We start from the raw sequence: 16910 nt of genomic DNA, 5'->3' as shown, positions 1-16910 counted from the left end.
CAGTATAACTCTTGTTATTGAGGTTGAAATCCTATATTTTTTTCAACACTGGTTTGTATATAAACCTTTGTTTTTTTACAAACTCAATCCTCTTCATGGAGGATACCAGGGATTTATTCTTTTAAAATGAGTTCACAAAATGAAAATAGGCTGATCATAAAATCTATATCCTATAAATAAATTACTTGCTTCTGACTTTGGTGACCTAGCAATTCATATTTAAAAGTATTTTATATGTTGTGTTTTGTTTTGTTGTGATGGGCATCTATACGTGATTCAGAAAATCTCATTAGCTGACTTCTGCATTATCAGTTTTTTTGTTAATGTTTGCTCAAAGATGGGACTTTTCATGTCAGCTTTAATTGTTTTCATATTTCTACTCACCCATAATCAGAGACTATTTGAGCTACTTGTGAAGTATTGCAGATTCTGAACTAATGGCAAGATGAGAGATAACAGTGGCCTTTTAGTGCAAAAAACAAGCCAAAGGTGGGTTGACATACAGTTTAAAAAAATGTGGATAGTGAGAGTGGAAAAAAAGTAATTTTGCTTGTGGGTACATCTATATTAAATGGCGTCATTCTATGGTGCTGTGATTTCTGCCATGATTTTTTTCAAGATTTCAGCTGTCGGAAATGATACAGCTGAAAAGCCTTGCGCTCTCTGAGTGCTTTTCTTGTTGTATCGGTGATCATTTGATTATCTGACTGTCCATTTTACAAATCAAATCTCTTTTTTTCTCATAATGAATATTTTATAAGTATATTACTGTCTATGTGTTGTTGTCTACAGGCTCGAGCACCTAACTCTGTAGTGATAGTTGTGGGAACACATTTAGATCTCATTGATTCCAAGTTTCGCACAGAGAGAGTGGCGACACTGAGAGCTTATGTTCTGGCTCTGTGCCGATCTCCATCAGGGGCTCGAGCCACTGGCTACCCTGACATCACCCATAAACATCTGCAGTAAGCATACATTTTACGTTTTGTTATTTGTGCATTTATACTATCGGTCAAAAGTTTTAGAACACACAAATTTTTCCAGTTTTTTATTGGAAATAAATGTCTATGTTAATGTCTCATTGTACTCTGAAATGGAAGCAAGAACCAATACACAAATGAAGTTATTAAAAAAAAATCAATTTATAAATCAAAATGATTCATCGATGTAGCTACCTTTGGCAGATATAACAGCTGAACATATTCGTGGCATTCTTTCCACAGTGGAAATCAAATATTCTTCAGAAAGTTCTTCCCAGTTCTCTTATAGAAGTTCCCATAAATGTGTGGCTCTTGTTGGTTGTTTTGATTTCACTCTTCTGTCCAGTTCATGGGCTGCACAGTGGTTTAGTGGTTAGCACTTTCGTCTTGCAGCAAGAAGATCCCTGGTTCGAGTCCCGGCCTGAGCCCGGGATCTTTCTGTATGGAGTTTGCATGTTCTCCCTGTATATGTGTGGGTTTTCTCCGGGTACTCCGGCTTCCTCCCACAGTCCAAAAATATGCTGAGGTTAATTGGTTACTCTAAAATTGCCCGTAGGTGTGAATGCGAGTGTGATTGTGTGTCTGTATATGTAGCCCTGCGACAGACTGGTGACCTGTCCAGGGTGTCCCCTGCCTTCACCCAAGTCAGCTGAGATAGGCTACAGCCCCCCCCGTGACCCTAGTGAGGATAAAGCGGTGTATAGAGGATGGATGTCCAGTTCATCCCAAACCAGCTCCTTTGGGTTTAAGTCTGGAGACTGTGCTGGACATTCCATGTTTTCAGGTTTACCATCTTGCTCTTTTTTTCCAAAGGTAGTTCTGGCACAGCTTGGACTTATGGTTTGGGTCATTATCTTGCTGTAGCATGAACCCCTGACCAACTAGGAGCATACCAAAGGGTACTGCATGGCACTGCAGAATGCTGTGGTAGCTTTTTCGGTTCAGGGTTCCTCTCATGCTGTATAAATCACCAACCTTGGATCTAGCAAAACCACCCCAGACCGTCACACTTCCTCCTCCGTTTGACAGTTGATGTCACAAACTGAGGAACCATCCTTTCGCCTACTCAATCTGTCAAACCTGCAACTCCAAGTCTTCTCTTCACAGTTGAAACTGAGATTTAACTACAACCAATATTAAGCTGTGCTTGAAGCTGTTGTCCAGTGAGCCACCTATCACCAAGCTGTTGATTCCCAGAAACTTGCCTTCTGATTCTGTTGTGTCTTTGAGTCTTCCAGACCGCTTCATGTTTCAGAGTTTCCCCCAGTCTGAGTGCCTTTTGATGGTGAAAAATACTGTACTCACCGACACCTTGACTTTCTTCATAATTTCTCTGTAGGAAAGACCCACATTTTTAAATGTTATTATAGTCTGTCTCTCTTCTATTGTTAATTGCTTTTTCCTCACCATTTTTATAGCAGCATACTGCTTTCTGCAGTAAAATACTGTTCAAATAATGCTCTTGACAGTATGGTGCCACGGTGTGTTCCAACTCTACTGTTACGCCGACAAAGGGGGTTGTAAGTGATCAAAAAAAGTTGGGACTCCTGTAGGATTTGGTAGCACCTACTTTCACGGCTTGATCAACCTCCATTGCTGCAGAACAGCTTTAAGTTGTTAACTCGTTTCTTGCTCCCTGAAAAAGGCCTTTTTGTATAATTCTGAAATTTACATAATTTTTCAGTTTGTGTAATCTTTCTCTTTTTTTTTTAACCTCCGGCAGTTCACCACTGACCTTTGTACCATTTTTAAGCTATTCATTGGAGTTAAACTACTTGAATTTCGGTGAAAAAAATCTGGGAAAATTGGGATGTTCTCTAACTTTTGACCGATAGTGTATATAGATAAGAACCTGTTGCAGTGTTTGCGCATACGTCAAGCCAGTTGTTTCAGCTTTGTAAGAATCAAATTTACTGTCATCCGTCTGAAGAAAGTATTCAAGTGTATATATGTGCCTTATTACTCAGTGAAGTGTCCAGTAAGTCCCTGGAGGGTTTAGATGATCTGAAGATGCTGATCTACAATGTGGCTCTGTCCATGAAAGACACCAGCAGCTCAGCCTGTGGCAGTAAACTTCTAGGCAGACTGGTGAGTGATCATGGTGAGGCTTGTGATGCTCTGAACTGTCTGCCTGTGGAGAGAAAGCTTGACAGTTTGAACCCATAGTGAAAAGCTGCTTAATATATACATACAGCAGCATATGCATGTATCAGTGTTTTTGTTTCTCCAATCAAACCTTTTTGAGGAACAAAAAACAGCTTTATTAATGACAAAGCATACTTGAAATGATCCAAGAAAGAAATTTTGACACAGCAGCATTGAAATGTTATTTTTTAACCAAGACTTGTACAAATCACAATATAATTGCCAGAATTGAAAACTTCTTTTTCTGTAGCCACATTTAAAGTAGAATTACAGTAGATTTTACTGTGTAGGTACATCCAATGCATTGAGTGCAGGGAATTCTCAATATATATGCATTCTATACAGCAGCCATAATTTGAAATGGTGTTCAGAAGACCAAATAGGAATCATGTGCATGCCTTAATGATCGGGTACTTTCTTCCTGTGTTTTCTATTGCACATATAGATTTTGTTACCCTTGTCTGCTCCACCAGATTCCCAGAAGCTACCTGACACTTCAGGAAGCAGTCATAGCGGAAAAGCAGAGAAGACGTGCTGAGGGAGAAGTCCAGTACCTAACTGATGTCCAGTTGGATAACATCATTAAGCAGAACCCAGGAAGTGACATCAGAGACTATGAGGATCTACAGACTGGTACTATGATTTGTGCAGTCTACAATGTAAAAATAATTAGTTTGACATGTCAAACGGTTCATGCTATTTAGATTCACAGAGGCATTGTATGTGATATGTGATAGATTTGCTATTTAAATAATGGAGACATGACTTGTGTTCTTTGTTCCATGTTTTACTGAACATCTGAAACAGAGACTGTGAAAAGAGAACTAGGAAAAATACACAGGAAGCTCATTTAGACTTTGTGCCATGTATGTATGTGTGAATTTAAATACAAGAAGTGTCTGAGTGACTGAAGAGGTGATAATGACTTCCAGATTGTCAGACTGTCCAGCTAAAGATCCAACCTGTTGATCCTGCTGGTGTACCAAAATATTCACCTTATATCAGTAACGCTGACCATAATTTATGAAGAAACCTCATGCTTATTATCACTTTCTTCTTCTTTGTTTTTCTCTACATCCAGCCATTAATTTCTTAATAGACACAGGGACTCTGCTGCACTTCCCTGACACCAGCCATGGCCTGTGTACCCTCTACTTCCTGTGTCCTGTGTGGCTCTCAGAATGCCTTGAGAGGATCATTTACATCAAGTCCTCACGCTCTGTAGCCAGGAATGGAGTGATCCGAGCTTCAGACCTCAGGGTGAGACTTAGGATGCTCATGTTTGTATGTTATTTTGTGTGTTAATGTTGATACTAAATTTCTGCCTATGATGATGTCTGTTGTGCAGATGCTGTTGGTAGGAACTGGGATCACTCAGGAGACAGAGGAACAGTATTTCCAGTTTCTGGCCAAGTTTGAGATTGCTCTGCCTGTGGCCATCGACAGGTAAAACTATTTGATATACAGCGCCCTCCATAATTTTTGGCACCCCTGGTTAAGGTGTGTTCTTTAGCTTCTAATAATTCAGTTTTTTTCTAAATAATATAGGATCACAATGAAAAAAGAGGAAAATCCAACCTTTAATTCAAGTGCATTTATTCAGTGGCTGAAAAAATCACACATTAAGAAATAATTCTTTGACATCAAATCCTGTGTGTCACAATTATTAGCACCCCTGATGTTAATACTTTGTACAACCCCCTTTTGCCAGCAAAACAGCACCTAACCTTCTCCTATAATACATTTTTCTACAATTTTTAGTGTGAGAGTATGCTTCCGCAATAAAAATTGAATTTATGTTAAGGCTTTTAACACATCTTAACCAGGGGTGCCAATAGTTATGGAGGGTGCTGTACATTGTGATCCCTGTATATTTTGGAGTTTACTCTATTATGTATGCTTGCTCTACAAACTACTCAATAATTACATAACAGAAAGCCAAGAGTAGCAATAATCATATCCTATTCAGTGTTTTGGTTTCTTTTCTGCATATGTAGTCCCACAGTTTCTTTACATTAAAATATGCACGACTGTCAACCGTAAAGCATTCCTTATATATATCGAGTAAATTTTCAGAATCACCATTGCAACCATCCCAAACATCTTAGCAACATTCTAGCATCATGGAGACAGCATCTATTAACAACACAGCAAACCCTCTTGTAAAGTGTCCAAGTGAATATTAGTAGCACTTATACACACCCTAGTAAAAATCTGAAACACTTTGCCAACTACTTTCAAGATTATCATTTTAGTAAACACTTAGCAAAAAACCAGCTACCACAGAGGATATATTCAAACACCCTAGCAATGACTTAGCATCCATTTGCAATGTGCCTAATAATGAGCTATGCTCCTGAGGGCAACACAGAAGCCATCACATAATGCCAAAAATGCAAAGGTAATGTGAAAGCAACCTACAAGCAGCCACATTTCTGCAGTTGTGCTGAACATCAGACAAGAAGTTTATATCAAAAGTGTGTAACTGTAATTGTGTATTGTTTATTTTTTGTTGTAGCTATCTGCTACCCCACCTCCTCCCCCCCAAGCCAGCCATGGACATCTACGCCTTTCGCCAGCAATCAAACAACACCCTTCAGCGCCTTTTCAAGATGAGTTTTGTTCCTGCTGGATTTTGGGAGCGCTTAATTGCTAGGATGCTCATAAGCCTGAAAGAGATGGACCTGCAGGTGCTGAACCCAACATGTTCTTATCATTACTTATGCTATTTTTTTTTTGTTTTTTTTTACATTAATGCCATGAAATGTTGTGTTCTTCCAGTCATTTGAGACCAAAACAAAAATCGCCAGGAGCAGGCAGAGCAGGAATTCTGTGATCTACAGCTTTGCTGGAGCCCAGCAGAGGAGCCGCTGCAGTACCTTTAGAGTCAGACGCAGCAAGACCATCTACTGGAAGGAGGGGCTGCTGGTCACTTTTGATGGAGGTTGCCTCAGGTCAGAACTGTGACTAAGAGAATATGGGTACAATTCATTAGACAGATGAGTTCAGAAAATCAACAAGTTTTAAAGATGTTTAACTTCAATCAGATTCAAAGTCTCTGAACTAGGATAAAGGAAACACAAACTTAACAGTAGCCAGTATGATATTCCTTAATGGGATTGCTGATTCACAGAAGGTAGGTAGATTTGCATGTCCCACAGTGAATTTGAGAAAAACATGGTCTTTTACAAGAAGATTTGCTACAATCAATCAACAGGGTAAATCAAGAGGTGGTGACATCAGATGGAACTTAAATGGGACGAGGTGGTCACTTGTGTTTATGTCTTTGCAGCGTGGAATCATCAGAAGTGAACTGGAAGAGGAGGAAGAGTGGAGGCATAAAGATCATCTGCCAGTCAGAGACGAGGGATTTCTCTGCAATGGCGTTCATCACAGACCATGTCAACTCTCTAATCGAGCAGTGGTTCCCCGGTTAGTACACTACTCTTTCAGTGGATTCAAAAATCTACACTACCAGTCAAAAGTTTTACAACTCCCCAATTTTTCAATTTTTTTTATTGGAAATTATGCATCTTATTGTCTCATTGTACTCTGAAATGAAAGCATAGAACAAATGAAGTTATGAAAAAATCTATTTAGAAACCAAAATGCATTCTCAACTTTTGATACATCATGATAGTCACAGCTGAACACACTCGTGGCATTCTTTCCACAATAGAAAGAGAACAAATCAAATCAAATATTCTTCAGAGATTTCTTCATATGAACATAGCATATGAATGTAAGTGACATCCTATTCCTAATCCATATGGTTCAATATGACTTTGGTCCACCCTTTGCAGCTTTAACAGCTTCAACTCTTCTGAGAAGGTTGTCCACAAGGTTTAGTAGTGTGTTTATGGGAATTTTTGACCATTCTTCCACAAGTGCATTTGTGAGGTCACACACTGATGTTGGACCAGAAGGCCTGGCTCTCAGTCTCCGCTGTAATTCATCCCAAAGGTGTTCTATTGGGTTGAGGTCAGGACTCTGTGCAGGCCAGTCAAGTTCATCCATACCAGACTCTGTCATCCATGTCTTTATGGACCTTGCTTTGTGCACTGATGCGCAGCTTGTAGACTTAACATACAGAGCAATTACAAGTACGTTGTAAAACCTGTACCTGTGCCTGTAGACGAGCGAACTCATGACAGTTTTGCTGCATTGTATTGTTGTCACAGGCCACAGAGTGACACTATTGCAACAGTTCTTGACTATAAAGCATTTTACCCTGGGACCAATAGTATGTGTCAGCAGGCCCGGAAACTGCATTTTCCAGACTTCGAGGGCTGCAAGTCTAGAGTCCTTAATTTTAAGACAGTGCCACCTTCTGCATGGATGATCGACTAAGTGCAGGACTTTTGGTTTTAAAGATGGATTCCATCCAAGATGCTATACTATGATTTTCAGTGGTTTATTATTATTTTCTTTGTTATGTCAGTCTGTAGGCATTTCAAAATTCCCACAGACTGACATTTTTTTAAAAATCTTATAAAATCAACAAGTAATCACACTAAAACCCCTTCAAGACATGACACATTGGACTGGATAATACACCCAGTGATGTATGTCGCATAATAATGCACTTATGTCTGAATCCTTGCTTGTGTTGTACGTCGCTTTGGACAAAAGCGTCTGCTAAATGAAATTGTAGAATTGTAGAATTACAGACCATATCTAACCTCATAGCAGGTGATCAAAGTATCCAAACAGCTAACAGTCCAGTTAATTTCTAATTTCTATATACAATGAAAAGACTCAGGACTCAACCTGAGGATGGCTGCAATGTGAGAAAATATTAAACTGCAGCTGAATTACTGTGATTCTGTGTGACAGTTCACCTGTGACGACAAGTTCATAATATGTTAGATGATTATGATTTCTTTCTGTTTAGATAATTTCTGTACTAATTTCTGGCAAGAACAAGGGACTTGTTACTCTGTGACCTTCATGTCTTAACACATTAGTCTGATAACACGAACAAACCCAACTGACTGAGGCAAGTGATTCACCAGCGACTACAATGTGAATAATGAAATTAGAAAATGGTCACGAATAGGTAGAAAACTGCTCTACCCTGCCCTCTGGAGGTGCATTCACAATAAGTTTTGTATATTCAATTACTCACTGGCTATTGATAGTTGTGTGACATCCAATGTAGTTTGAAGGTTGCTTGAGTAAGTTACATTGTTTTAGCGAAAAATGACACTTGGCTATCCAAATACAAAGTCATGTTTCCAGCAAATACTGTACAAAATCAAAAATGCGGTTGATAATTATTGTCAGAGCGGTTCGATAAAAATATTTTGACACAAAAATTGTTACTCTTTATGAACAAAACACAGACTAGTTCTGAAAAGTGTGTTCTGAATGTTTATCAATTTTGCATTAAAAAGTACTTTCAGAAATGTGAGCACTTATGTTACAATAAGCAACATTTAAGTAACATATAAATCATTTAAATGTATATTTAATACAGCACTTTCATGTGTGCAATAACACCCTCTTATGGTAGATATGGGTCATTTTTTCATCACAGTATTTTCAATCCCTTACTGTATGTTCCATTAAACTTTTAGCTTTGGACTACCTACCATATAGGCCAGAGATAACGTTTCATAGTTGGAATTGAACATCATAATCTTAACAAAAACAATAGGGTCCCTGCTTTGCATGCTTGGACTCTAATAAAAACTCCAAACAAAGTAGTACACATGCACCTTAGATACACCCTCTTGTGGTACAAGAAATTATCTCAATGTCTTTTGTCTCAAATGTTCTCTTACAGCTTTGACAGCCACTGAGAGTGATGGGAATCTGCTTATAGAGCAGTATGCGCCCTGTTCGGTCTGTTCCTCACTGGACCAACAGAAGCAGGTTGAGCTCCTGATTAATCAGTCCAGCAAGGTCAGAGAGAGGGGAGGACATGGAGAAGACGAGGGAGGAGAAGGGATTCATTACTTTAACATGGAGGACTGTGTGCTAGCTGCCATGGAGAAGGAACACATCATCTGTCATCAACACCCTGATCAGCCAGTTCCCCTCCAAGAACTGGTCCCAGAATTCTTCATGACGGACTTCCCAGCACGGTAAACTCTCACATTTCCATCCATCCATCCATCCATCCATTCATCCAGCCACTGGGCACACTCTGCCAAACTTGTCAAAAGATAATCCTGGCTTCATTTAACAACTCAACTTGATTCTACTAGATGCTTACATTAATCTGTGATAAGAGCTAACAACAAATAACAATTATAGCCAACAGTAATACCTGTGATCTGTTGCAGGGTGTGGAAAAGCTACAACATAAAGTTTAGCATTGTTGAACAGTTTATGTTACATTTGGTTGTTAAAATAGTGCTTCAGTTTACAGTGTAAAAATATACTTGGTATCCTTACAATAAATGCTCAAACCATGACTGACAAGAACAGTAAACATCATGGCTGAGCAGTACCCCCTTGGAAGTACTGATGAGCGCCTTGAAATCATGGATTCAGATTTCCAGGGTTTCTTACATAACAAACCTATAGAACCAGTCCAGTCATTTTACAGGGTGGGACATTCCATATCAGTTTTCTTTACTATCAGATACTGGTTTGAACAACAGAGTCGAGACTGAGTTGGTGTGCTGCAGGTGCGGCGAAAAACTGAGATAGAGGTGAGGACTTCATAGATTTACACATCCCAGAGGAAGCAACAGTGTAGACTTACACAATAATCTTCAAAATATGTGTAACTTTGATACAAGGAGATGACTTCCTATGTGTTTAGTCAATGACTGTAGAGAGACTAAAATATTTTTCTTTACTGGCAGACGTGCTGCCTATGTCACCAGTCTGTGGAGAATTGTCACATGTTTGTTACAATACAGTCACATTTACTGTTCACCAATCACATTCAGAGGACATTATATTGACTTACGTTTGATCAGTTTACTTACAACACGCTTAGTATTACATTTTTCTTCATTGATGCTGACAAAATACTGCTAACCTTTACCCTCACGTTAACCTTTAAACTGTCTTCATGCTAAAGTTTAATGATTTGCGTTCTGTTTTTTTTTAATGAATGTGGGCTCCCAGAATTTTATTTTAAATGGTCTTGTGTCCTCACAACATGAGACAAGTGTACAGTGACACTCAGCAACACCTCGTATCTGCAGTTCTACAACTTTCAGCAGATTTACTGCCAGTGACAGAATCTGTTTTTGTTTCTTGACCTAGAGATGCATGAGTGTGGCAAAATGAAAATGAATGGTTGTTATCATTTCATATTCCAGGTATTCCTCAAGAAACATGTTTTTGACATCATCAATTCATCCATTCTCTATACACCACTTAATCCTCATTAGTGTTGTGGGGGTGCTGGAGCCTATCCCAGCTGAACAAACAATCACACTCACATTCACACCTACGGGCAATTTAGAGTAATCAAGTAACCTCAGCCTATTTTTGTACTGTGGGAGGAAGCCGAAGTAAAAGAAACCCACGCATGCACAGGGAGAACATGCAAACTCCATGCAGAAAGAGGGACTCGAACCAGGGATCTTCTTGCAGCAAGACGAAAGTGCTAACCACTACTCCACTGCACAGCCTGTTATTGACATCACCCCATTTAAATTTTTAAATTACCTTTTATACTTTTTAAAAAATTCTAATGTTTTTCTTACTCTCCCAAGCTTCTATAGGTGGGTCAAAAATGGCCCACATGCATTTCCTATAGAATCTCATGGAAACCTGTGCTTCTTATCAGTTGTGACTGTCGGGAATATATTTACTATGGACCACACACATGATGTCAGAAGTATCACCCAATCAGGAAAATTATTTTACAAAGCAAGACCTGATACATGATACATGTGAAAGAGTATGTGTTATTATGTATCATCAAGTTAGCCTACTTTAAAGTTAGTTAACACTATGGGGTGATCTTGTACCATTCTTCAAGAATTACTGCTTGTAATTCTTCTAAATTCTTTGGTTTACACTTTGAAATAGACCTTCTGATAATCCACCACAGATTTTTTTATGGGACTCATGTCCAGGGATTGAGCCAGCCACTCTAAGACCTGGATGCTGTGCTCCTGCAGCCAAGTTCTTCTGGCCCTGAATGTGTGGCAAGGGGCATTATCTTGTTGAAACGTCCAGTTTGGACCTGGACGGAACAGTGTACATTCAGAAGGAAGCATGTGGGTTTCAAGAATGGCACAATAATTGTCAAAGTTTGCCATTGCAGACAGTGAGATGACCAACAGCAGCAGCACTCATGCATCTCCAAACCATGATACCGCCTCCACCATGCCTGACAGTAGGTACTGTACATGCTGGAGATCATGCTTGGCCTGGCCTTCTGCGTACCCTCACCTTTTTCTCTCATTGACAGCTTTGTAGGACCTTAAGCCATGATCTAAAAGTCGGCCACGTAGAGTGCAGGTGGAACACTGGACACCAGTTTGGTTTGACCACTGCTGCTGAAGCTCCTGTGATGTCATTCTGCAGTTTTCCCTGCACATGCAGATCAGGATGTAGTCATTTCTTGCTGAAGAAACCCTTTGACGACCAGATCTTGGTTTGTCTTCCAAGCTGTTGGTTCGTCTGTGTTTCTGCAGAGTGTATCCAACTACTGAAGGACTGCATCTGCACTTCCTGCTTATCTGGGGGCAGCTGTACCCTTCCTTGCTGAGAATCTGTATCTTCAGACATGTTTCTTTTTTTTAAACTTTATTTTTGTATACAGAACTTTACATAACCACAAAGGGACATGACACACAAAATCAAACAACACAGAACATATAGGTCACCAAAGGAGAAAGTACAATGTCGTCAAGATCTTAAACAAAATGGAGCAAACAGCAGGCACAGCACAGGGCCACAACAATCCATGTACATGAGGCAAATGTACGGAGTGGTCACCAGGATGGCAAACCCCAGACATCACAGAGGAGCAAAGTCCAGCTTCCAAAGTGACTGCCAGGGCAAGTCACCATCAGCGCCAGAACATCCAGTCACATCAAAGTTCTGTCATAGCAAAGCGAGAAAACCCAGAAAAAATAATAAAAATAATACATGGAATCAGACCATATTCTCCTTCGCATATGATACCCATTTTGACCAATACCTCTGTGCTATATCACCACAGCATCTAAGGGAGAAGGTCAACAATTCCATTTCATGTATTTCCTTAACATTGGCTGTCCACTCTCTCATTGTCGGCGGATCCCTCTTAAGCCATTTGCTTGTAATTAATTTCTTGATGGCTATCAGTAAAATTTGCAGTAGGTATTTGTCCTGGTGATTGAGATCAACTGGTAGATTACAGTTTTCAAATCAAATTTGATTTCAAAACCAAGAATCGATTTGATTTCTTTAATTACTTCCAGCCAAAATGGCTGGATAACTGGGCATTGCAACACCAAAAGATATGAGAGTGGTCAGCCATCACATTATTACAGTGTCTCCAACAATGCCCAGGCCCAGGTCCACCACTCTGTAAATATGTTCTTCTCAGTGTCGTGAAATTCAGACATGTTTCAAGCGTTGCGTTGTTTGTTTTAGCCACTTTTGTCTCTGAAAAGCTTTCAGATGTGTTGGGTTTACATAGACATGAAACAACAAAAACACACAAACTTGGCCACGCCATCGTTGACATTTTTTTGGATTAGAAACTTTTGTGTGATTTTGGCAGTGTGCTTTGGATCATTATCATGCTGAAATATTACTTCTCCCAAGTTCCTACATATGGGAAGTATTCTTATCAGCCAGTAATTTTGGATATCCACAGGCTCTGCGACACCTTTTGCACTCGTGCAGCTCCAGATCATCACACTCTCACCACTGTGCTTCACTGTCGTAACAATGCATTGACTGTGGTACCACTGACCAGGTTCACGCTAAACAGCATTGTCTCCATCTGGGTCAACATGTTTATCTTGATCTCATCCAACCAAAGAACCTGCTCTAAATATTTATCAGGCTTCTTTTCACATTTTTTACCAACGCTTACTCTGGAAATTTTGTGCTGAAGAGCACTTTTTTCTTGGATGACGTCCTCAGAGGTTGTTGTTATGCAATGCCCTATGCACTCTCTGAGCTGTCATAGACACTCTGAATTCCACTGATAGCACCTGAGCCAAGTTTGAAGTATTTCGCCGTCTGTTTGTAAAGCAGCACACTGAGTAGTGGCATCATTTTTGGAGGACGGCTAGTGCTGTTCTGATTAGTTTCCAGTTTTAGCTGGACACTGATGTTCCTATATCCTTTTGAATCCTTTTGTGAAGTCTCTGTCAGAGTTTTTAATTCTTCTAGCATTAAAAACATGTGGTGCCCTGATGCAGACAAGCAGATACACAGCCCATAGGTTCCAAACTAAAAAAGTTCCGGCGTTTGCAGCTCATTTATAACCATGTTCTAGCAAGTTGGCTAAGTGAAAATCACAGGTGTATATGGTTATGTTTCTTGATATTATAGTGTACTTTCTTCTGTTGTATACTGCATACAGTGTATTCTACCACACACTAACACCAGCCAATTTTACAGCTGGATGGCTGTCTTGTGTAAGTGTTATCATTGGTCTTTTATTAAAAATGTGATATTAGTGTGGGGCAACCTGTATTCTAGTATGGAATTTAACACTGAAAATCAGCATGTGACACTAACTTACGATCTTAGACAGTTTTGGACAGGTGCTCATTTATTTTTTTGAAAAAGCGTCTCAAGGTGCATTGTTATGTTTGTCAATAAACATAATGTCTTTTATTTGGTCACTTTAACCAAAGGTTATTAAAGGTTATTTTACCCTGAAAACTTACTTCAATAAATAAACAGTCAAACGGCACGGGTATGTGCCTACAGACTTACTTCCAGAATAATGACCACATAGGAATTTATAGAGTTAAAGTACCTCTCAGATAATATATAACCACTTCAAATGCATCTCCATGTATTCATGTATCTGCTCTCCCTTTAAGATGTGCAGCACTATGAGGTCTCCACTTCTCTCTGCACGCATCTCTTTGCTCCTCATCTCAGCTCAAGCACACCAGGTCACCGACGACTTTTAGGTTTATCTCTACACGATTTTTTCCTCTAAAATGTACACATCTGTAAGTCCTCACTTCTGTCTACCTCTCCCTACCCAGCTCACCTGCAGCTCTTGTTTAATTCTTACCTATTCTAAAATCTGTATGGGGAGTAAAATTATTAGTTTGTCAGAAATTAATGAAATTTGGGTGACTATTCCTTCATGTGGTCCCGATCAAAAAAGCAAATGGTAACCATGTTGTAATTTTAACGGTGTTGCCATGGCGATGGTTGAAGTTCCTCATGTTATTCTATGGGCCCAAGGGAAAAATCTCCCATCGTCACTGTTTTCCAGGACGTCGTACAAAATGTTCATTTTGATCGCGCGCTTCTCCAAATGAGCTGAAATTTGGTGGACACCATCTACACAAGTAGACAATTAAAAGTTATCCAAATCATAAAATTTCATTTTACGGTTTCCGCGTGGCAACGCTGCAAAGTTGATGTAAAATTTTGCCATTTTTTGTGCGTGATAAATGGCTGCCATTTGTACATAACGACTCCAATCCGAACCAAATTTTATTTTTTTTATACTTTATTTTTATAGAGTCAGTTATTTTACAGTACATATAAAAAACACACTAAACAAAACAAAAAAAACCCAAACCAAAACAAAAAAAAACACAAAAGGCACAGATGGGGAGAGGAAGGAGGGGGGTGAGGCAAATCACAATAACAGCATGTGTACACAATAAGAGGCAGGGCCAAGTCCAGAGCCAGGTAAATATAGATAGCCAAATATATCAGCTCTTGCAGCTCCCTCCGATCACAATCTCTTCACTACCTCAAGGTGAGGCAAAAGTCTCCCTACTTAGGCACTTAATCAGTACCTAAGGAGTATATCCAGCAGTACGTGAGGTTAGTCCTATCCAGCAACTGTTACCGGATCTTGTTGTGATGAAGGGGCAGTCACTCAATATTAGCTGTCCATTTCCTCCAATACGAATTAAATTTGTCCATACACAGGTTCAAGGAGAAAGTCAGTCTTTCCGTGTCATATATTTCTTTGACAATTCCAATCCACTCCTCCCAACCAAATTTTAAACACTTATTGGTCCTTCCTACCTAGACACATTGACAGTGAAATTTTGTCAATCGACGTTACAGCGCCCCCTACAGAAATAAAAATAAAATCTGTATGGGGAGTAAAATTATTAGTCAGAAATGAATGAAATTTGGGTGAGTATTCCTTCATGTGGTCCCCATCAAAAAAGCAAATGGTAACCATGTTGTAATTTTAACGGTGTTGCCGTGGCGATGGCTGCAGTTCCCCATGTTATTCTAATGGGCCCAAGTGAAAAATCTCCCATTATATTAAATTTACCTGTTACCATGGAAACATCCCAAATTTGACACATAAATTGTTACATGCAGGTCAAAAACGTCAATGGTATCCATGCAGTATTTTGGACGGTGTTGCTGTGGCGATGGCCAACATGTCACATATCGTCATAACGCAGCAATGAATGAGCATGGCTCCTGTTGCTGCTGTTTGCACATTTGTAAATATTTTGCTGAAAATTTGATGTACGCTCGCCAGAAAAAAACGGGGCGGGTCAGGTCGGTGGCCGGCGAGGGCCTTTTGACGCCGCTTGCGGCTTTAATTTACTTTGTTTCCCCTGCGAAAATATTTCCTGACTTCACTGAGTAAGACTAAACGTCAAGTTACCCAAAATGTCAGTGTTGGTTGCATTGGACTAAATGATAAAGATGAGTGTGTGTGTGTGTGTGTGGGGGGGGTGTGTGTCTATGTGTGTGTGGTCAGGCTGTTTTTGGAGAAAGCCCAGCTGGATTACTCTGAGGAGGAGAAAGTCATCCTTGGCCAGGGTGGCAGTGGGACCACCATCTACCGAGCTCGATATAAAAACCAGCCAGTGGCCGTCAAACGCTTCCACTTTAAGAAGTGTCAGCAGCGGAACGTCAGCAGTAACACAGGTATTTAGGCACACTCTTTTCTTTTAATGATGTGTTTTTGTTTTTGTTTTTTTACAGAGCAGTTTATTGGGTTTATGAAAGCTGATACTAATATTTTGAAAGCTGCTGATGTAAAACTTTATTTTATTTTGTCAATACTGAATACAAGAATTAGGCTTGTCGATATGAAAAAGCTCCAGAAGCATCATTAAGATAAACTGTGCAAAGGAAGCTATCGCTACTGCCTTCAATTATAATAATCACTTGTTACTACTTTGTGTGTTGGGAATCAGGAAAACCATTTTCCATAGGACATAAGTGAAGTATAATTGGATTTGCAATAAACCTACTTCTGTCTACTCAGTTTGAGAGTTAGGAGTCTAGTCAGTGTGTGCTTTTCACCAAAATGACAATGCATGCCCTACTTCTGTGTAGTTGCTAAATCTCTCATATCATTATGTCTGATTTTTTTTATAAGATGTAAAACTAATCAGACTGTCAAAACAATGTGTTCACCACTTGTAATTTATTATTCTGTACACACTGATAAATAACAGCTGTCCTTATCATCTCCATTAGACACTGCAGGGACTTAATGAATCCAAACTGAATTATCAGAGGTGTGTTTCAGATGCAGTAGGCACGGAATTATCAGTCAGATGGTCTACCACTGACTTACGGGATGGATTGCAGTTCAGTTTCAAGATAAATGCTACTGACAATATTAAACCAGTGTTTCTTTATTTTCTCCTGCTCTAAAATAAGGTTGACACTTATTTTGCAGAGTGA

The 16910-nt window shown here is 39.5% G+C and overlaps 1 protein-coding gene across 6 annotated transcripts in view; it reads left to right on the top strand.

The window, feature by feature from the left end:
- Positions 1-16910, top strand: part of lrrk1 (leucine-rich repeat kinase 1) — an 81155-nt gene that overhangs the window by 47134 nt on the left and 17111 nt on the right. For all 6 annotated transcript variants that reach the window (XM_051960340.1, XM_051960323.1, XM_051960331.1 and 3 more), the window contains 10 exons: positions 793-965; positions 2948-3068; positions 3599-3758; positions 4207-4385; positions 4474-4571; positions 5644-5815; positions 5907-6079; positions 6418-6557; positions 8914-9214; positions 15973-16142. In XM_051960340.1, coding sequence (XP_051816300.1) covers positions 793-965; positions 2948-3068; positions 3599-3758; positions 4207-4385; positions 4474-4571; positions 5644-5815; positions 5907-6079; positions 6418-6557; positions 8914-9214; positions 15973-16142 — 1687 coding nt within the window. The remainder of the gene's footprint in view (positions 1-792; positions 966-2947; positions 3069-3598; positions 3759-4206; positions 4386-4473; positions 4572-5643; positions 5816-5906; positions 6080-6417; positions 6558-8913; positions 9215-15972; positions 16143-16910) is intronic.

This window comes from Acanthochromis polyacanthus, chromosome 2 (assembly GCF_021347895.1).
Source record: "Acanthochromis polyacanthus isolate Apoly-LR-REF ecotype Palm Island chromosome 2, KAUST_Apoly_ChrSc, whole genome shotgun sequence".
Taxonomy (NCBI): Eukaryota; Metazoa; Chordata; class Actinopteri; family Pomacentridae; genus Acanthochromis; species Acanthochromis polyacanthus.
Note: the sequence above shows the minus strand (reverse complement) of the source record. Positions and strands in the feature narration are given on the sequence as shown.